Genomic DNA, 23,059 nt, shown 5'->3' with positions numbered 1-23,059 from the left:
TGCAGCTGTGAGGGCCAGGCGACGCAGAGAAAGACCAGTAGCTGTTCACAAGCTGTCCCACACCTGAAGATGAGAACCAAGGGGTCAGTGTCCGGCAGGGGTCCAAACATGCCTTGGCAGCAGCAACAGACATGGACAATGATGGAGCAATGTTGGGACAAGCAAGGTCCAAGGGACTCACCAACTGCAGGAGAGTCAAAACAGGCCCTGAGTAAGCAAGGGAGCCCACTGAAGCAGGAAAAAACCCTCGAGAGGACCCAGAGGCCAAAGGCACAGGAGACGCAAGAGGACCTCGAGCAGCTCACTAAAGATGAAGGCCCACAGTGCAGAGGATGTAGTGAGGACAAAGATCTTGGCAGGGAGAGAATGCAGGAGGCTGGAGCTTCTTGTAGCCCGAAGATCTCTAAAGTACAGAGCAAAAAAGCCTTGGCAATGGCAAGTGAATGTTGCGCACAGGGGTTTGATCCCAGCAGTTTCGGCGCGGGATAATGGAATTAAAATTGCAGGGAGGACAGGTCAAGCCTCAATTGAGTTGCAGAACCTCCACCTGTGTTGCTGAGCCTTTCAAAGTCCGTGGGACGTTAAAAGCAGCAGACCTGTCAGCTCCGTTGCAGTGCCTGCAGATGCAGGGAAATGGCTCGTTTACTCCAAGGGAGATTGCTTCAGATTTCCTTGATGCCCACAGGTCTGTTAGAGATCCTGGAAGAAGCACAGACACAGAGGACAAAGAAGACTTGCAGAACAGCGAGACCAGGAGCACCAGGACTCTTCCTTGCTGCAGTCTCGGTTCCAAAAGAAGTACAATGAAGTCCAAGTTTCCAGAAGGTTGAAGAGTGACGTGGTTTTAGGCTTGAGTCTTGTCCCACGACTAATATTTGGACCCTCCCGTAAGTAAGCCCTTTCATACCCTAAGAAAGGGGTTAGGACCACTCAAGGGTTCCTCCCAGAGGAGGGACTGGGCAGAGGGGAGGATACTTCCATGTCTTTTGTCCAGTTTCATGCCAGAGCGGGAGCCAAGGGCTCCCAGATCTTGTTCTAACTAGAGTATGCAAGGAGGGCACCAAATGTTCCCTTCATAGCAGTCTGGTGGTGCTGGCAAGTGCCCCCATACCAGCCCAATGTACTAAGTCCTATCTGGGAGGTGGTCACACCTCTCTGTGACAGGAAACCTATTGTTCTACCTTCCCCTGCTCGAGCTCAGCAGCAGGAGAGCAGAATCGTATCTGTGGTCGGTAGCAGCACTAGCTTACTAGCAGACTGTGAAAGGCTGTTACTGGTAATGGGTTTGGGGTATGATTCCAACATGTTTGATACCAAACATGTCCAGCACCTTGCCTTTTAGGAATGAAAGGCCTGTTTTAGGGGTGACTTATAGGTTTTAAGTGCAGTGACCTCAGATATAAGGAAACTTATATCTGTAATAAGCAGTGCTAGCACCAGCTTACACAGGTTGCAATGGCAGGCCTGTAGTCACAATTTGAGTGGTCTCTCATGGGTGGCATAATACATGCTGTTTCCCAAGGGAGACCCATGGTGTACCAATGCCCTGGGTACCGTAGTGTGCGTGGCGCTGCCTCTCCCCCACTGCCATAAACTTGATTGGAACTGACTTGGAAGCCGGTCTGTGGCGTGGTGCTCCGCATTTCTTTTCTCAGTTATTTTGTCAATGTTGTGTGCTGCCTGATTGTTTGCGCCCGTGGTGTCCTGTGGCCCTTGTTATTGTTGCTTCCACCATTTTGTTGTGCCTGCACCCCGTCCCTCCCCCTACGCTACCACCTCCCAGCTCCCCCTTCCACGCTCCGCCCCCCTCCACTTCTCCACTTATGACAGATGCATCAACGTGCAGCGTCCACGCGCTGCGGCCGCGCCGAAGGTGCGCCAAAGGTAAGCCCGTCTACGCCCGTTCGCGCCTGGACCGCGCCCAGCGCCAGACCCCCTGTCCCCCGTACCACCCACCCCACCCGCATTACATAAGACTCCTCCACCCTCTTAGCCCTAAACCCCGGTCGACTCCCCAACTGCGCCCAAGCCGCTCCTGGAAAAACCCATGGACCCTTCACTTGCAACTCCTGTAAGTATGACGGCACTAATACCAACTCCTCATCCACGAACACCAAACAGAGATCTGACACCAACCACCTAAAATGCATCCTGCTCAACACCGCTCGGTCCACAGACACGCCATCGACCTTTGGAATCTACTAGACACCATCTCTCCGGACGTCGCCTTCCTAACAGAAACATGGATGAACGCCTCATCAGCCCCAGACATCACCATTGCCATCCCGGAAGGCTACAAGATCATCCGTAAGGACCGCACCAAACAAACAGGAGGAGGCATCGCTATCGTCCATAAGAATTACATCTGCATCTCAACCAGCTCAGACGTCAACCTCGCTAGCGCCGAACACCTTCACTTCCAGATCCACACCGACCCCAAGACCACACTCAGAGGCACCCTCCTCTACCGGCCTCCAGGACCCCGTGCACAATTCAGTAAAGACATCACTGACTTTATCACCCCACACGCCCTCCCCTCCGAGGACTACATTCTATTGGGAGACCTCAATTTTCACCTGGAAAAGAGCAACGACAGCAACGCCACCACCCTTCTGGACAATCTCGCCAACCTTGGACTCAAACAACTTATTAATGCCCCCACTCACTACGCAGGTCACACACTCGACCCCATCTTCACCTCCAGCAAACATATCTCCTTCAGTCACACCACAGTTCTCCATTGGACGGACCACAGCTGCGTTCACTTTTTCTACAAAAAGACCACAACCCACAACCATCCTCAACCTACTCTACGAAGAAACTGGAACAAAATCACCATTGACCAGATCTCCTCATCGCTTCTTCAAAACCCCCTGCCCACTCTTCGAACCCCAACCAAGCAGCCATTAACCTCACTCAATGGCTAACCAACAGCGCCGACAACCTAGCACCTTTGAAAAAACGTCAAATCAAACTAGGCAGCAAAAACGCTCCCTGGTTCAACGATGATCTCAAGAAATCCAAGAAACTCTGTCGCTCCCTTGAGAAGGCCTGGAAAAAAGACCCAAACACCAGCACCAGGGACGCCTTCAAAAATGCCACCCGCATACACAACCAACTGATCCGGACTGCCAAGAAAGCCGCATTCAAAGACCGACTACACAACAACGCCCACAACAGCAAGGAATTATTCAACATTGTCAAAGAATTTACCAACCCCTCAGCCAACTCCAACAACATCACTCCCTCTCAAACCCTTTGCGACTCCCTAGCTTCATTCTTCCACAACAAAATCGCAGACATCCACAACAGCTTCAACAACCAACGCGGAGACCAACCCACCCAACCTTCTGCCATACCTTCACCCCCCTTGAACATCCTTAATGACTGGAACCCAATCTCCACTGAGGACACCATCCGCCTGATGAACTCCATCCACTCAGGATCCCCCACAGACCCATGCCCTCACCACATCTTCAACAAAGCAGACTCCATCATAGCACCACACCTCCGAGATGTCATCAACTGCTCCCTCAACTCCGCCACCTTCCCGGAAAGCTGGAAACACGTCGAACTCAGCGCCCTTCTGAAAAAACCCACAGCTGACCCCACCGAACTCAAAAACTACCGCCCCATCTCGCTCCTTCCATTCCCGGCCAAAGTCATCGAGAAAGCTGTCAACAAACAACTCGCCGCCTTTCTCGAAACCAACAAATCCCTCGACTCCTCACAGTCCGGCTTCCGAGCAAAACACAGCACTGAGACCGCACTCATCGCAGCAACAGACAACATTCGAACTCTACTGGACAATGGAGACACAGTCGCCCTCATCCTCCTTGACCTCTCCGCAGCCTTCGACACAGTCTGTCATAGCACCCTGCTACAACGCCTCAGAAACATCGGAATCCAAGGAAAAGCACTGGAATGGATCACCTCGTTCCTTGCCGGAAGAACTCAGAGTCCGCCTCCCACCATTCAAGTCAGAGGCCACTGAAGTAATTTGCGGTGTGCCACAAGGATCTTCACTAAGCCCCACACTCTTCAACGTATACATGAGCCCCCTCGCGACCATCGCACGCCAGCACAACCTCAACATCATCTCCTATGCTGATGACACTCAACTGATCCTCTCACTCACCAACGACCCGAACACCGCCAAAACCAACCTACATGAAGGAATGAAAGAAGTAGCCGAGTGGATGAAGCACAGCCGTCTGAAACTGAACTCAGACAAAACAGAAGTCCTTATCTTAGGTACCTCCCCGTCCGCCTGGGATGACTCTTGGTGGCCAGAGGCCCTTGGAATAACACCCATCCCGACGGACCACGCACGGAACCTGGGCGTCATCCTGGACTCCTCACTCTCAATGAACAGACAAGTCAACGCCGTTTCATCATCTTGCTTCAACATTCTTCGCATGCTCAAAAAAACATTTCGCTGGATCCCCACCGAAACTAGAAAAACGGTCACCCACGCACTGGTCACGAGCCGCCTGGACTACGGAAACACCCTATACGCCGGTACCACCGCAAAACTTCAGAAAAAACTCCAACGCATCCAGAACGCATCAGCCAGACTCATACTAGACATCCCGCGTAAAGACCACATTTCTAGTCACCTGAAAAACCTCCACTGGCTCCCCGTTAATAAGAGGATAACATTCCGCCTCCTAACCCACGCTCACAAAGCACTTTACGAACTTGGACCCGAATGCCTCAACACACGACTTTCCTTCTACACCCCCTCCCGCCAGCTACGCTCCTCCAACCAAGCCCTTGCTGCTGTACCTCGCATCAACAAAACCACCATGGGAGGAAGATCCTTCTCCTACCTGGCAGCTAAAACCTGGAACTCACTTCCCACTCACCTTCGCCTCACTCAGAACCACCTAGTATTCAGAAAACAACTTAAAACTTGGATATTCGACAAGTAATTCCCCACCCTTCTTCAAGCGCCTTGAGACCCTCTGGGTATGTAGCGCGCTATATACATTATTTGACTTTGACTTATATACTAGGGACTTACAAGGGTACACCAGTGGCCAATTGTGGAGGTACCCAAGTAATTACCATGTCAAATTTATGGAGGAAGCACAGTGGCAGGGGTCCCGATTAGCAGGTTCCCAGCCAGACTGGTAAAAAAAAAACATACTGACACCAGGAAAACGTGAGGGTAACCATAAAAGCAGATCCTACTTTCCTACAATAACATTATCTGTAAAGATTAATATTAGTAATTGGGTTCCATAGTAAACATTGTAGTGGGAGTACAAGTATGATACACCTATAGATGGGTGTGCAGGGGAGCTGAGGTAGACGGTTAGGGATGTACGTTGTTACAACGCATGCTTTTACCATGCATGCTTTTACAACGCAAGTCATTACAACGACTTGCGTTGGGGGGTGCTGGATAGTGAATAGTTTAATTTACTATTCCAACTCCAGTCCCCGGGGATAGTAGGGAAGGTGTTGGATAGTAAATTAAACTATTACCTATCCTACAGCGCCCCCCAGCGCAATTCGGTGTAATAACTTGCGTTGAAAAACCTGCGTTGTAAAGGCACTGCGTGGTAAAAGTTGCGTCGAAAAGGATGTTTCCCGACGGTTAGGATAGGTTTAGAAGAAGAAAGGATATAGAATTCTTGATACATTAGGAAAAAGGGAGACAAGTAAACTGGTGTCATTTAAGATAAAGACTGAAATAAAGGCAAAATTGTAGGTTTACCTTGTGCTCTGTGCAAAGATACCAATAAGGGACAGTACCCTTGGGCCGACCACTGGATCGACTCCCTTTCAGTCTAAACTATCGCTCCTTCCTCCCTATTTTCAAAACTTTCCTTAAAAGTCACTACTCATCCCAAGACTATCAGCCCTTCCTTTCCGCAGCCACCAGGCTTGTCAATCCCCTAAGATGTCAACATGTAGATCGCCTACGATGTCAACCTTTAGGAATGATTTTGTTAGTCTGTCCACAAACCAGCACATGCTTATTATATAAAATACGCTACTCTTTTCATTTATCTCATTCAAGCTGTAAGTGACCTTATGTACACTGCTCCTGTTACTTGCGATGCAAGCATTTCTTGTTGAAATCCTATTTATTGCTCACAATAAATAAATACTAAGGGGCCGATTACGATACGGCCCATAAGGGCTCTGATGTGTGGTTGGAGCCCTCAGACCCACATTGTAATGGGCCGCTCTGTTTTCCTTCTGACCACCTTGTTATGTTGGAGGCGTTCGGAAAGGAAACAGGCAGTTCATTCTTGCTGGCTTCTGACAGGCTCAGAGAGCCCGTCCGTCCGTCGGAAGCCGGCAAGTAATCTCAAGGGAGGGTCTTTCTGACAGGGTTTCCATGCCTGTCTGTGCGACATGGACACCCTGTCAGAAAGTATGTTTGGGGACCCCCAACAGGGCCCCCTTTGGTGCATGGCCTCTGGTTGGAGGCCGAGGGAGCACCTGTGGTGCACCCCTGTTGATCCCTGTGGTGCAGGGATAAACTGCACCTCCCATTTCATTATGGAAGCATGCATTGCAGCCTGTTTACAGTCGTAATGCATGCTCCCGTAGTGAAATATAGGAATGCGAACAAACAGTGTTCCGTCGCATCCTAATGGGGCAGTGGGACCGCCGACCAGGTGTCAGTCTGTCCCATGTCCGAATCGGTGTCGATTGGAAGTGGTTCCTTCTGACATCATAATAAGCCCCTTAATGTGCTGCCTGACCACGTCTGTGGGACTGCCTGTGCACCTGTGTGTTTGTGGTCTGTTTGTGTGTTACCTTCGTTATTTCCTGCTTATGGGGACCTTGCTGTCCCCGACATGACCTGATAACTCACTGCAGCCCCCACGTCTAACCCCTTCTTTGATTCATACCTGCTCTCCTCTTCTGCTGCCGCCTCTGTCCTGCAGTAAGTTTTCCTTCCCTGCTTCGTCGCTGCCATCCAAGCATCCAGGGTTAGCTACCGACTGCTGCTCGCTTTTGGAGGAACTCACTCCCTTCACCCATCTCAATCCTCAGCCCCCTCTCCTGTGTTCCCTCCTTTGCACTCCCCTGTCACATCCAGCACTGTGAGGTGGCCTGTGGGCGGCATATACAACCAGCAACAATAACACCCACCTCTCTGCCAGCGTGGGACGACATTTGATGTTATTAGGGAAATATATGGTATGGACTATATAGAAATACAAAAACAACACAGACATAATATTGCAGGAGCAGGGTAGGTATTGAGGGTTAGGCTTAAGGACTGACGTAATGGGAGGTTATAACATAAGTGAAGAGTAAACAGAGGAAAACAACGAGGAAAGGTTATGTTTAAGGCAAGAAATCCCTGACAATCTCAGAGTGATGAATGCTCCTGTAAAAATCTTGTGGAACCCTGTCTATCAAGCGTTGTGTGAATGCATGCGTGTAGATCTGTGTGCAGGGCTGCCTCTGTGTGTCCTTGCCTTCATGTATGGATGGCTGTACATGCGTTGGCCTGTGTCTGCATTGACTGCTGTAGGTTTGCTCTTCGTCGTATGTTGCGTGTATGTGTCTTTGTCAGTGTGTGCCTGGATGTTCTCTATTTGCATCGTGCATGTGGGCATATCATAAGAAAAATGAAGCTGTTGACTTTGTCAATGTTTGTTGTTTTATTGGGAGTTTTTAAGTGCTGGTCACTGCATCAGCATTATGAGGGGAGGATGTCCCAAAGATTAGTGCACATCTTCAAGCCCTGCCACCATTCCTCAGTACTGCGCCTTGAGCATGCTGAAAGGATGGGGAGGCGCTTGATGAGAGAGACCCGCCCTGGCTCACAGCGCTCTCTTTAGTACGTGTTTGGTTAGGAATGAGCGTAGGAATCTGAGAAGGACTACCACAAGCCTGATCACAGAAGTTGGCTTGTCCAGCCAATACCTGGGTGGGTGCAATCCCTTTTCAGGTCCTTAATTCTCAGCGACTGGACGAGAAACTGCAGGGAGTGACTCTCTCTTCTCACTCTCAGACCTGGCTGAAAAAAGGACGAATTCAGGGGAGAATTACCGGCAGAACAAGAATCCTTCATTCTAGGCAGTGAAGAACGCATTGAACGAGAAACCCTTGTGCAGTCCAGCACTGTCAGGATGGACACTGCAATGACCGTAAGGGCAATTTCAGTAAGTTTATTACACTCTGTCAGACCGCTGACAGTGCGTTTCTGAGCAACTTTCCCAGCAGGGGGTGTGTGTGAGCCCCCTGCCTGCCAGGGGGAGCCCGCGGGCAGGCGTTGCAAATACATCCCCAGCGCTTCTAAATGCAACTTTGCTTTTATTTATGTGTTTGTTTGTTTATTTACATTATTTATTTATTTATGCATTTTTATGCAGCGCTGACATTACCCAAAGGTGCTAGAGATTAAATTATCTGAAGATTTTAATACATTTAGGCAAGCTAAGAACATTAGAGTATAAAAGTAGATCATTATTACATAAGGTACAAAGTGACATTGGGCCCGATTCACAGAATGAACTTAAGACTCAATTCTAAACTTACTACTATTTTGGCATTCACAGAATGAATTTACTACTTTTGGTATTCACAGAAGTTAGGTTTTGTCTTAAGTTTGTCTTATGACAAACTTAAGTCAGACTTAAGACAGACGTAAGTTAGGATTTTGTCTTAAGTCTGTCTTAAGTCTGTCTTAAGTCTGTCTTAAGTTTGTCTTAAGACAAAATTAAGACAAAACCTAACTTCTGTGAATACCAAAAGGAGTAAGTTCATTCTGTGAATACCTAAATAGTAGTAAATTTAGGATTGAGTCTTAAGTTCATTCTGTGAATCTGGTCCATTTTCCGTAGGTGTAGGTACATTTAAAAAGCCACAAATATTGGTGTATAGTATATGGTGCAACATCCATAAAAATCACATAACAGGATGTCAACTGATGCCAAGTGCAACAAATCGAGGTATTGTGGCCAATCTCAAGCCAGCGGTCAGTGCGAAGACTAAACCAGAGAAGTCAAAACTGGGGAGGAGTGGTTAGCTAAATTTCAATTTGAAAGAGAAGAACTTTTAGCTCAGATTTAAAGATAACCTTCACAGTGATGGTGTGTAGGTTTGGAGCTGTGGAGTTCTGGTCATGCTGCCTTAGAATGATTGAGCTATAAATTGTTCCTGGTTAGGGTCAGCGGTTCTAGCTGCAGCACTTTCGCATTCAGTGATGGTCTAGTGCCTCGTGAGGGAAACATGCCATCTTGTATATGGCACTGGCTTCAGTGAGCAGCAAGTCTAACTAGTAGTTGTGGAATATTGTCATTTCTTTTGGCCCCTGAGACTAAACATGCTGATGAATGTAGGATTGATTTTAAGAGGATTGATATGAATTTTGGGAAGACCAGTCAAGAGTCAAGAGAAATTTACAGTAGACGATTCTGGATTGCAGTGGTGATTGAGCAAGAGTTCCCTGGAATGGTGGGTTTGCTGTTAAAGATGGTGAACGTGTCCCTCCAAGAGGAGGAAGTCAGTTTTGAAAGGTATCAGTTTTAAATGATGTGAAGTCATCCAGTCTTTAACTGTGTTTAGCGTTTTGGCATGGTGCAAGACGTCATTTGGAGGGAAGGCCTTTTAGAACGGTTGAGCGTCATCTACATATTGAGGGTAAGACTCCAAGAGGTTCGACACAAAGTTTGAATAAGGTCAGAGCTAGGATAGATCCCCGAGGTACCACTTAATCTATGGCCATTGGTTTTGAGAAACAGTCATGGTTTTTAACCCTCTATGACCTCCCCATGCAGAACGATTCAACCCATTTGAGGACCATGCCATCAAAGCCCATTCGATTTGAGTGTGTCAAAAAGTGGGTAGTGTTTTACTGTATCAAAGGCTACCAATACAAAGAATCAAGTGCCAGGAGTTACCTGAATCAAGGGCTGGTGGCCTGGCAGTGCTGTTTAAGTGCCGCACCCTTGATTGATACCAGACTGGTGTTCCTCTAGGAGGTTGTTGTCTTGGATGTGTTCGGTAAGTTCATCTGCTACACATCTTTTGATTTTTGCACAAAAGAGAGGTTGGACACAGGGTGAAAACTGATGAGGTTGTTCTCATCTGCAGAGCTTTTTTGACGAGTGTGTAACTTGTCCAGTCTTGAGACAGTCAGGAAATATTTCTTGGCTGTGTGGGCATGTGTGTTTAAAGGTCAATTGACAATGTTACTAGGACTACACTCCATAAAGTTGTTTGATGGTTTAGTTGTGTTGGTTTTAAGTAATTCTCCCTCCCTAATTATGTTAAAGAGTTACCAAGGTTGGAACAATCATCGCAACACAAAAACAATTTGACTTTGGAGTTGAAGAACCTGTGCAAATTCTACGGCTTTCATTGTTGGGTCAACAAATTTGATAAAGGACTAAAGAAAAGAGAGTTCTCCCAATTGTAATTTAAGGTCCAGAGGAGGTAGAGAAAGAAACCAAAGCACTAAAGTACCTCTAGTCAGACCTATATATTTTTTTCAGGGATAATCTTCACAATATATTTCACAAAGGATGCTATATATATGGAAAAGACCTTTAATTTATTCAAACATATTATTTGTATTTCTTCATTTGTTCTGTTTTTCTTGTAATAAATACATAACAATGTATTTGCATACAGAAAATTAAGCAACACTTTCTATAAATCAATCTAAGTGATACATAGTTAGACAAAAAAAGAACCGCATAAACTCATCATAAACTCATACCATTCATTCCATCATGCATACTACTACATTCACTACCCAATCTAAAAAGAACTGAATTGACTTATAAAACAAAAATCAGTAGGCATACAAAAAGTTATTATTGAGAAACCCCTATAGGTTTATCTAAGACAAAAGTTCTGAGATTTTTCCACTTTCTGGTTTATACATTTTCTACGAGTCTTTTCTTCTTTCTCTTTATATATAAGTGGTGACTTTCAATATAGGGGTCTCAGATTCGTACGGCCTACGTACGTTTCGGTGATTGCAGGTATTTGATTCACATTCTTCAGGGCCAAAACAAACTAAACAACAAACAAATACATACACTCTATGCTAAAACCAGGGGGTTCTTGGGTTTCTGAAAAGAGAACATATCATAATCCAAGTTAATTATATTCCTTTTAGTGCATCCTTGAAACAGATCATACTATTTAATAGACATCATTTTTGTTGTTTCGCATGCTATAGTATTAGAAAACAGGTTAAAACCTATTCCTAGGACCTTTTCTAATAGCTAGCCAGTGGTGAGAAATAAGAACACTTAGTGTCTACTAAAACGTTATGAGTGTGATGTGAAAGAAAAGAAAGAAAATGAAGTAAAGCTTTAAAATTTTCATCCAGAATGGTGAAATTGGAGGCATATGTAATGTAATGTAATGTAAATTGATACTTGTATAGCACACTACTCACCCGCAAGGGTCTCAAGGCGCTTGTACGAATACCGCTGTGGACCCCGTCCTGGCTTTCCCTGTGAGGCGTCCACTCTTGGGCACCCCCAGGGTGAAGGCCAGGCATCCTTAGCGTTGTGGGGGCCGTTGTGGAGATTAAGCAAGCTATTGCCCAGAGTTGCAGAGTGGGACTCTATGATTAGAATAGGCACTGAGGCGAGAATTATCAGGTCCGTGGAATTTTGAGCCCAAGACCCGCCGAGGCGGGGAATTGAACCCTGGTCCCGGGCTAGACCTCTGCATCAGGGTCTGCCGCTCTAACCATTGAGCCACACTTCTCCATAGTGGTTTGAAACATCCCCTCACCATGTGTTTAACATTCATATAGCATTTGAGTTTGGATTTGCTAAACCCATTGCTGTTTTTTAAGACGTTAACAACTTGATTATAGGGAAGTACCTTTGATTCAAGTCAACGAAAGAGAACAATCCACTGCATACTATTTAACAGACATCATTTTTGTTGTTTCGCATGCGAAACAACTAAAAATTATGTCTATTAAATAGTATGATCTGTTTCAAGAATGCACTAAAAGGAATATAATTAACTTGGATTATGATATGTTCTCTTTTCAGAAACCCAAGAACCCCCTGGTTTTAGCATAGAGTGTATGTATTTGTTTGTTGTTTAGTTTGTTTTGGCCCTGAAGAAGGTGAATCAAATACCTGCAATCACCGAAACGTACGTAGGCCGTACGAATCTGAGACCCCTATATTGAAAGTCACCACTTATATATAAAGAGAAAGAAGAAAAGACTCGTAGAAAATGTATAAACCAGAAAGTGAAAAAATCTCAGAACTTTTGTCTTAGATAAACCTATAGGGGTTTCTCAATAATAACTTTTTGTATGTCTACTGATTTTTGTTTTATATGTCAATTCAGTTCTTTTTAGATTGGGTAGTGAATGTAGTAGTATGCATGATGGAATGAATGGTATGAGTTTATGATGAGTTTATGGAGTTCTTTTTTTGTCTAACTATGTATCACTTAGATTGATTTATAGAAAGTGTTGCTTAATTTTCTGTATGCAAATACATTGTTATGTATTTATTACAAGAAAAACAGAACAAATGAAAAAATGAAAAAACAAAAATAATGTTTGAATAAATTAAATGTCTTTTTCATATATATAGCATCCTTTGTGAAATATATTGTGAAGATTATCACTGAAAAAAATATATAGGTCTGACTAGAGGTACTTTAGTGATTTGGCAACAAATTTGATAAACTTGGAGATGCTGCTGTTGGTTTTGACCAGATCAAATTGCTGTTTAGGTCGGTTCTTGGCAGAGTTGAGGAGGAATCTTAAGTGATTTGATTTCTCACAGAAAATGTTTCTTTTGCACAGTGATCTTACTTTTTTGAGACTTGTGAGGTTCATAGTAGAGGGTGCTTGTCTCCATTTCGTCTTAGGGCTCTTCTTTTCTAATACAAAACCTTGTTGAACGAGGGAGCCAATGGTTAAGGTCTATTCTTTTTGCTCTGGAGTGGAGTTACCTCATCAAGCAGATCTGAAAAACAGTCACAGCATTGGGCAATCCAATCATTGATATCAGTGATGGGGCTGGTGGGCAGCAGTAAGTTCTGCAGTCTTGCAAACATGTTTGACGTCAATATTCTTAGTGTTGCAGAACCAGGTTATCGCTCATTTGGTTGGCCCAGGATGACTGCATGAGAGAGCCGCATAGAGAAATATGAGAATATGGAAATTATTTGATCACTCTAACGATATGGGTCCATCCACTAAGAACAGGACTGCTTTGGAGATTATTAAGTCAGGAATGGACTCCTTTGTGTGTGTTGGTCTTAGGGTATGTTGGATCCATTCATATCCAGAAAGAAATGATGCAAAATGATTGCCTGCTGAGTCTTCTGTGACGCCCCAGTGAAGAATAAATTCTCCCAGAACGATCACTTTGTAGCTTTGCATTGACTGATTTTTGTGATATCTATGTTTTTTTTTGCTAAAAGCTATATTATTGCTTTGCACTTGACAAATGGCATTTAAAGTGCAAGGGAAACTGTGTTGTGCCTGTAGATCTAGAGTTAGACATTGAATGGAGGAAAACAAGAAATTGGGTATCTCTCTACATCGTAAGACGTCTTTGAAGATAGTTGTGATGCCGCCCCCAACTCTACTGATACCGTTATTTCAGATGATGGAATAGTTTGGAGGAAGTATAAGATACACTATGTTGTGGCCTGTATCATTAAACCGAACCTCTGTAAGGACTAATATGTTCATTCGTAGTGTGCATTTCTGCAATTTCTAGCTTTTTCACTCCCATATCAGCCCCAGTTCTGCTCCACAGGTGAAAAGGTGAATTTTCCACATTTCGCGTACAACATTGACATTTTCCACAATCTCTACTCATAGGCCATTTTGCCGCATATATTGGTCCTATTGATATATGCTTCCCGACAACCATGTCTGTTTAGTCTGCTGCTGCCTCTGCCACTCTCAGCTGTCTGCAGTAATTTAATAAACAGAGACCTTCTCTACCGTGTGCTAATCCTTTGAGACTTTCTATATCATGAAAAATATTCAGTTGTGAAATCTAATCCTTCAATTAAGCAAATCAGTCGCAGACTTTTTCTAATTTTTGATCAACATTTGGAGTATGTAATCCGCTGTTAAACTACAGGCTTTAAATACCTTTTTTGGATCATTCTTGAAAGCATGCTGTACAAACCCCTAAATCCTTGTGAATGTCATCTCTAGGATACATAGCCCATAAGATTCCGAACATAATGATAGGAAAGGACATTCACCTAAAACTACCTTCGGGGTACTCTGATCGCTAACTTCTTTATTTTGTATTCACAGAAAATGAAGATGGTGAGTCTCTCACCAATGAATGCAAGGAGCATCCCTCGCCCTCCTCCAGCCAGTCTTACCTCTGCGTACCCTTCCAGAAGGTGGGCGATGGGGAGGGGCCATTCAGCGATTCAACCGAGGAGCCAACACCAGTGAACTCTGCCTCCAGCACCCCACATGCCACCCCAACCAACAGCCTTAAGCGTGATGTCCGACACAGAAGATGTGCGATGGTTCTTCTGGGTTGTGGGGCTCTCTTGGCCACTGTAGGTCTTGGCTTTGACATGCTCGAAGGGGGGAAGTATCAGCGTACCCAGGATGAAATTGAACCCAAGGAAGAGAAGAAAAAAAAAGAGAGCATCTTCCAACGCTCAGGAAGGCCACGTAGAAGCACCAGCCCTCCGGCGAGAAAGCTCTTCAAAAGGGAAGAGTCTTCACCAAATCAGGGGGAACCTTCTACATCGCTTACCCACCTGTCATTATCCTCCATTTCTGAATGTAACTCCACAAAGTCCTTGCTACGCTCAGACAGTGATGAAATTGTGGTTTATGAGATGCCCGCTACCCCTGTGACCGCAGAGGAACACACGCCCTTTGTTTGCAACCCCTTGGTCAATCTGCACATTGAAAGTTTCAAGCGAAATCCCAACCAGTCCCTCACTCCTACACATGTGACACTAAACGCCAGACCCCAGCAAGGGCACAGGCGTACCCCTTCCGACGGGGCCATCAAAGTGGTGACTGTGGTGGCAAACGGAACAACTTCAAATAACTGTAAAGCAAGTGCCACAGGAGCAGGTATGTTTTCCCAGTGTTATGTGTGGGTGAATTAATAAACTTGATCCAATGTGTAATATTTCCGTATTTAAAGTGAAGCAGTATGTAGAATGAATTGTGGTTCATAGTTCCTTATTAGAAGAAATACAGTCATCCTGATTCTGCCATAACATTTATTTATGGGCAAATCACAATTCCATGGTGTGTGATACAGAGAGCCCCCCCCTTTGCTGTCACTGGCTTTGGCGACGCCCTGGACAAAACATCTTGGTGTGATCTCATAATGCAGGAAATTGATCAATCTTGGAAGAATAAAAGGTGAGAGTATCTGCTAGCAGTAAATAAAATCTGTGATTTACATGTTGTATATCAATATCTGAAAAACAGGTGGGTCACCAGAGTTGAAAACCATATGAGGGGCATATCAGCAAGGCGGCACTATGGAATTATCGCTGCTTTTGCGTCTGTTTTCGGGCAAAAAGCGGTGATAATTTTGCGTGCTTTGCTGATTTAGCACCCCTTACAACAACGCCCAGCTTTGCATCTCTAATGAGAAATGTTGCTAACCGACATTTCTCCAATTATCAAGCTGCACGCAAACAAGCAGAGCGATAAGAAAAGTAGCGCTAACCACAGTTATCGCTACTTTCCTTACGCCTGCTTGTAATCTGACTTAGCCATGTAATGGGAGGTGGATTACATGGCTAAGACCACCCTGCCCTATCAGCAAGGTATCGCTGGTCGCAGTGCGATTATCGCTGGATATCCAGCAATAATAACACTGTTTTCCAGCTAACGCATGGATTCCTATCACTTTGGAGATAGGCGTTGCTGATAGCATGCTATCTCCGCAATAGAATCCAGCGTTATCCTTCGATATTTATCCTCACGCTAAAAGCGCTGAGCGATCATTATCGCAGGCCCTAGCTGATATGCCCCTAAATTCTTCTCTTATTTTGCAGCTTGAAAGTCACCAGATGGCAGTTGCTTGGGCCAGCTGTACTAACATTGGGAACAGCAATTTCCAAATAGCGATTTTCTCAGAATCACAGTTAGGAAATCTCTATTCCTAATGCATGACATTTTTCATTTTAAATGATCAATTCCTAGTGGGTTGCAAATCGGCTTACCTCATGAATATTATGAGATAGGTTGCAATTTGCGACCCACTATGAATCAACACCATCACAGGGATGGTAGCCTGCTTGTGTCAGCAAACCACCATATCTATGATTGCTTTTTTAAAAAGCAGTCTTAAAAAAAACAGCCCATTTCCCATAAAAAAAAACGGATGGCGTTTAAAAAGAAAAGTTTCTTTTTTTAAAGTTTTGTTTGAATAAGAAAACACATTGGTCTTGTGAAACGGTCTTACATTCACAAGGGTGAAGAGGGTGCCCAGGGAACCACTTCCTATTTGCAAATGGGTTACTAATAAGTTTGTAGTCTTAAATTATTAATGTTTTGTCACTGGAATTCGGCAGTGAAACGATTCCAATTCGGTATTTGGAAGGGATGTCGTTTCCCAAATACCGAATCGGTATTTGATCGCACACACAAATTTTGATTTGGTAACATTCTGCGAGTCGGGCCATTTGCAGCCTTAAAAATGCTTAGTACATTTATTTATTTTATTTAAAGTTTTGTAGAGCGCGTAGTCACCGCGAGGGTATCCCAGCGCTAAAACCTTGTTACTCGTAAGGGGGAGCGGACCGGAAAGGTGCCAGTTTAGGGGAAAAGAAGAGTTTTAAGAGTTTTTCTGAACCGGAGGAGGTTAGGTTCTGTTCTGAGGTTCAGAGGGAGTGCGTTCCACTTGACTCCAGTGTTTACCGAGAAGCGACGGCCACCTATGCGGGCCTTTTTCACCTTGGGGATCGTGATAAGGTTTCCGTGCTCCGAGCGGAGCGCTCTCGTGGGTTTGTAAGGGATGATCCAGTTGTTAAGTATGGGAGGGCCGGTGTTATGAAGCACCTTGTGGGCAAGACAGAGGGCCTTAAAAGTGACCCTTTCCCTGATTGGGAGCCAGTGCAGCTTCCTCAGAGCGGGCTTGGCAGATGATCTGGCCGGGGTGTTTGTTAGGAGTCGAGCGGCGGCGTTTTGTGCTTTTTGCAGGGTTTGAAGAGTGGATTCCGGGGCACATCTGGCCCTGTGTGCTTCAGTGACCTTGCCCCATGTGCACACTGTCTTTTCGGTGGCAACTACCCACCCATAGGACAGGATGCAAATATTTTTTTGGAATATCACTTGTTTGCAGGGAGAGCCATCAGTGACTAGCTGCTTGCAAACCAACTCAGTTCCTAAGACTGAAATCATAAGGTCAGGTTAGACTTTGTTGTTTTTATTTACTATGAGCCATTCATCTCATGTGGTCAGCTGAGGCGGGGTACCATGTCTAGAGCGGTGATCCAGTTCATTTAGCCCTGGATGCACCTACAAATGTGACGGTCCTCCGCATCGAGGACACAGCATGGAAGAAAAACACGCAGTAATTCCCCATTCCTAAGTGAAAAAATGTGAATGGCCTGGTAATCCTACACCTCAGAAATATGGTACCCCACATTACTGGTAGTTGTAGATCCCGGATTATCGATGTGTTGTTCTTACAACTCCTCCTGTATGTCCTGAACTAACTTGCTTTGCTATGTTACTGATTCCCTGAAGCTTTTACCTGATTCCTAGCAGCAACAATGAAGAGTCAGATGATAGATGAATCACGTCATCAATAGGAGACTTACAGGCACATGCATCAACAATTTATGCAAGCGCAAACGGTGCGATTCGCAAAAATCGGCCTTTTGCGGTTTCACAAAGGGCATTTGCAATGCATCAAGGTTCAAGGCACTCTCAATTTGAGAATTCGCAATTAATTGTGATTTTTCAAATTGCATTTGAGGAATCACATTTTGCGATTCCTTACATGCACGATTTCGCTACTAGGGGGTGCAAATTACCAGGAAGTTGAACTTGATGGTAATTTGCAAAAACTTTGAAAAATGCATAAAAGTGCATTTTTTAAAGTTGTAGGTTACACACACACATGCCCTTGAGGCATGTGTGCGCAACATAGGTGCACAGATACATTTCAGGGGTGCAACAGGGTGTCCTTTTGACACCCTTCCACCCTTGAAATTGCATGCGTAATTTGCGAGTACCTATTGGTACTGGCAAATTGGGCATGAGATCTCCCATTCATTCCTATGGGCCTGTAGGCCCATAGCAATGAATAGGAAGGCATTCCTTAATTCCGACTAGCAATTTGCGAGTCGCAATAAAGGAATGTTTGGGAATCGCTAATTTTATAGCGATTCCTACATGCATAGGCTTTTGCAATTCCTTAATTGCGATTCCTTAATAATCGCAATTTGGGAATCGCAAAAGCCTACATTGATGCATGTGCCTGTTAGATTGCTCTTTTTAGAATATGGCACTGCCATGTCTTACTAATGGGGAGGTTGGTTTTGTAAATACAAGAAAAGACAACATAAAGCAGCAGTAGTAACAGTTGTTTTAAACGTCACTCATAATTAAATACACGGACAGCGTGACTTCGGCTTTTTTTGCCCAAGGGCCGGATTGGCAACCAAAAGCAGACTTGGGAAAATGTTCAATGCCCACTACCTTTCTCCTTTGTCATCTCTCTCTCGCTCTTCTTGTCTCCACTCACTTCTCTCCTAAATCATCCATTTTGCCTGATATATATATATTTAACTTGGGGGAGATGGAGAAAGAACCAGAGTTGTTATCAGCGACACTCTGCTTTCAAAATCCACCCTCTAGTGGATCCAGTCCCCCACCACCTCTTTGAATAAACAACTGCAAAAACCTTTTTATCGCATAAGAGGAGAGTGCAAGGCCTGGTGAGGGGCCTCAAGTCCATCACTGGTGATTATCTAGTAGTGTTCAACCCATGGAGAGGGAGCATAGCATTGTATTGAGCACTGGGTTAAGAGTCACACCTAGCCCCTTCCTCAAAAACAAAAAAACTTCTGAGGCACCACCAACAAGAAAAACCCAATGTCCCCCTTGATATGGGAGTCTTCTCCCATGGCTAGGGGACCATCTTGTTTTATAACTGCCTTTTACTGCCGGGGTTTTTCTGGCGGTAACGGTTAAGAATGGCTATATGCCCATTCACCCAAATTGGGTGGGCAGACATAAAGCCAATTCTCGGATGGCTCCTACTCCGTCGTGTGTTGGGAGTAAGCATACTCTATTGCAACTAAGTATGCTTACTGCCAACGTATAAATCGGGCCCTCAGTCGCCCACTGTGTGATATTGGCTTTCCACTGAGTGACAGTGTGACAAGAGCCAATTTCGTGTGACTCAGAGTGGGATCATATGAGTTGGTGGTGAATAACAAGGATATCATTTCAAAAATATTGAGTTACAAGAATATTATGTCACAAATATTGTCAACTCAAAAATATCAAGAAAAAGAATAGAGATAGAAAAGATTAATAAAAAAAAGAAAAATAATATAGAAATTAAGAACATCATTTGTTATGCATATAATATCGTTTTTTAAAATATTGTATATAATATTGTGTTCGAGCCATGTGGGCTGCTGAATTCATATCTGTGCATAGATCGCCACCGAGTGTTGGGTCCGGATGATTGCACATTGTTGTCCTGGAAGAGTCTTCGAAGTATCACGAGATAGGTGGCTCCTCCCCTGGACTACAGTGCGCATGGGCATCGACTCCATCCTCAGATTGTTTTTTTCCGCCATTGGGTTCGGATGTCTTTAATTCCCTCTTGCCGGAATCGATAGAAAAACTTTCTTGAGACCAAAAGGTCTTTAGCCTATACTTCGGTATTGTCTTGCGTTCGGCTTTACTTCTTCTAGCTCGGCTCCGAGCCGGTTTCTGTACTTCCGCGTGCTCTCGGCGCGGAAGGCCTAGTCGACGTTCCTGACTTATCGACCATCCATCATGGACCGAAGTCCATTCAAGAGGTGTCCAGTCTGCAACTCGAAGTACCCCCACATCGACGTCCACCCGGTGTGCAACAAGTGTCTTTCGCCGGACCACGATGAGGCCAAGTGTATGGCCAGCTCACGCTTCAGGTCCAAGAAGACACTTAAGCTTCAACGAACTGCGCGCCTGGAGGCCCAGCAATCTGCTCCGGCGCCTGCGGACATTTTCGATGCTGGGGATGTCAAGGAAGGATATATCCAGGACGCTTCGGAATCAAACCCCGCGTCGGACGTCGAAGAAGACTATGACGCTGATGCCGAGGTGTTCGAAAGTGAAGAAGTCGTCGAGGAGGTAGGAGACGACGACGGTGCCCTCGGGGTCATGGAGGATAGCTCGGACGAGGAGCTTCCTCAAAATGACTCTGGGGCCGTGCCTCTTTATAAGGCCCAGGTCAAGGGATCGCCTTCGGGCCTTACCCAAGATCTCGATATGGGTTCCACGGCCCCGCCTTCGGGCCCGGCCACGGACATTGTTACCGAGCCACTCCCTGGCAAAACGAAACCGAAAGTGAAACCTACGGTCTCGACGCCAGATACTGCGCAGGGGCAAGTATCGAAACCGAAAGTGCGCATCGCTTTGGTCGGATCGAAGACTTCGGAGGCTTCGGCGCCTAAGAAGCCGAAGATGGCTGTCGAGCCGAAAAGCCAAGTCAAGGGCGCCGAGACGAAGAAAACTCTCGGTGACCCGAAGAAGTGAATCGATGACCCGAAGGTCCTCTCTGCCCCTCGTCCGCACGACAAGGCCAAGGGCGCTGAGCCTCGTGAGTCGACTACGAAAGCGGCCTCGAAGGACTCGACTCCGAAGGTGACCTCGAAGGACTCCGCTGAACCGGTGCGTCCATCCCCCGCGTTCACCAAAAAGGTGACGGACTCCCTGCAACGCATCAGGGACGGCACCGCGGCGGTCGAACCGAAGGATCCTCCGCCTCAGAAGCCGGTGGCGAAACCAGTTAAGGCGTCCACGCCGATCCTCTTTACGTTGCCGCCTAAGACGGCGCCGAAGGCCTTCGCGCCCAAGGCAGTGGCCGGCGTGCCCGAAAAGATCTCCTCGACGCCGAAGGCGCCGTCAGTGGTCCACGGCCCGCGACCTCGGCGACCTTCGGGGGATGAGCGTCAGGAGCACTTCATCGACGCCGAAACGGGCAGGCTTTCTCTCCTGAAGCGGAAAATCACCCCAGAACCCCAACTGGAGTCTTACAAGATCCCTCTCAAAAAGAAGAAGGACTCTGCTTGCTCTCCAGTCTTGGTGGAACCCCTTTCACCACAGACTCATGATGTGTCGCCCACTTACTCCGATGTGGACGCTGGTGAGGGAGATGATGAGGATGAATACAGTTATCCAGTCTATACAGACCCTGAGGATACCAATGAGCCCTGGGCAGCTGGTGGTGACCCTGGAGATCCTCATTCAGGCCAGGACCCTCAACTCTTTTCTGCAAAGACTTCACCTACAGAAGACTCTGCTGCTTTCAATGCCCTCATTGAACGGGCTGCTAACAATCACAATGTCCAGCTGCATGCTGACCCTGTGGATGTGGATTTCCTCTTTGACACTTTTTCAGTATCGGAAAAGACTGTAAAAACTCTGCCTATGCTCAAAGGTGTTTTAAAGCATGCTGCTGAGATCTTTAAAGAACGAGGGCGAGGGTGATAAACCCTAGAATTGACAAAAAATACAAGTCAGCGCTTACTGATCCTACGTACATTAAAGGACAGTTGCCTCTGGACTCCCTTGTCGTCTCGAATGCCCGGAAGAGGGCCAATTCTCAAACGACGGGTGACGCTCCTCCCCCAGACAAAATTCAGACCTCAACACTCGCTTCCAGCAAGAGTGCTCCTGCATTTCCATAGTCCCGCACGCGAGGCTACATATGCGTCCGCTGCAGGAGTGCTTAGCACGTCAGTGGACTCAGGCTCACGGGCAGTTGAAAGACCTAGTTTTGGTGAGCGGTCGGGCATACAACTCTCTGCATTGGTGGAATCCACAAAACCTTTGCAAGGGCCGACCGTTCCAAGAGCCTGTGCCACAGATCATCCTGACGACGGACGCTTCCCTTCAGGGATGGGGAGCTCATGTACTCCATTACACTGTGCAGGGACTGTGGACGCAACAGTGGAGGAAGATGCACATCAATGTTCTCGAACTGATGGCGATCTTCATGGCACTAAAAGCCTTCAAAGTACATCTGTGCAACAAGGTCGTGTTGATCCGGAGGGACAACATGACGGCAATGTACTACATTCAGAAGCAGGGAGGTACACACTCTCCGCAGCTGTCTCATCTGGCTCAGAGCATGTGGAAGTGGGCCATTCAGAGGAACATCTTCCGCATGACGGAACACCTCCCGGGCAAGGACAATCAGATGGCGGACCTGCTCAGCAGGCACAGCCACCAAATGCACGAGTGGGAGATACATCCATCAGTACTCCAACCGTACTTCCAAAGGTGAGGTCATCCAGAGATCGACCTCTTCGCCACAAGGGAGAACGCAAAATGCCAAAGCTTCGCCGCCAGGTTCCCACACCCACAGTCGCAGGGCAATGCGATATGGATGAACTGGTCAGGCAGATTTGCGTACGCTTTTCCCCCAGCACCCTTGATACCGCTGGTGGCACGCATGCTCAGGCAGCACTCGATGACTCTCATCCTGGTTGCTCCAACGTGGGCTCACCAACCATGGTACACCACGTTTCTGGAACTATCCGTGGTGCTGCATCAGAGGCTACGTCTCACGCCCAGCATTCTGACGCAGAGCCATGGCGACATTCAGCACCCAGATCCGCAACAGCTCAACCTGGCGATCTGGCTCCTGAAGTCCTAGAGTTTGGCTACCTGCACTTGCCTTCCGACTGTATGGACATCATTCGGGAGGCGAGGAAGCCCACCACCAGAGCATGCTATGCGGCAAAATGGAAGCGGTTTGTCATTTATTGTGCAGACCACAACATTAACCCGCTAGATGCTTCTATTCAGAATATCATCTGTTACCTTTTCCATCTGTACAAATGTAATCTGGCCTATGCTTCCATTCGCATACATCTATCTGCGATGGCCGCTTAT

General features: G+C 46.2%; 1 protein-coding gene across 1 annotated transcript in view; it reads left to right on the top strand.

The window, feature by feature from the left end:
* Positions 1-23,059, top strand: part of MAP3K9 (mitogen-activated protein kinase kinase kinase 9) — a 416,748-nt gene that overhangs the window by 360,226 nt on the left and 33,463 nt on the right. The window contains exon 10 of the mRNA XM_086936581.1: positions 14,258-15,046. Within this exon, the coding sequence (XP_086792707.1) occupies positions 14,258-15,046 (789 nt within the window). The remainder of the gene's footprint in view (positions 1-14,257; positions 15,047-23,059) is intronic.

The sequence above is a fragment of the Lissotriton vulgaris genome, chromosome 9 (genome assembly GCF_964263255.1).
Source record: "Lissotriton vulgaris chromosome 9, aLisVul1.2, whole genome shotgun sequence".
Classification (NCBI taxonomy): Eukaryota; Metazoa; Chordata; class Amphibia; order Caudata; family Salamandridae; genus Lissotriton; species Lissotriton vulgaris.
This window is presented reverse-complemented; position numbering and strand designations above follow the sequence as displayed.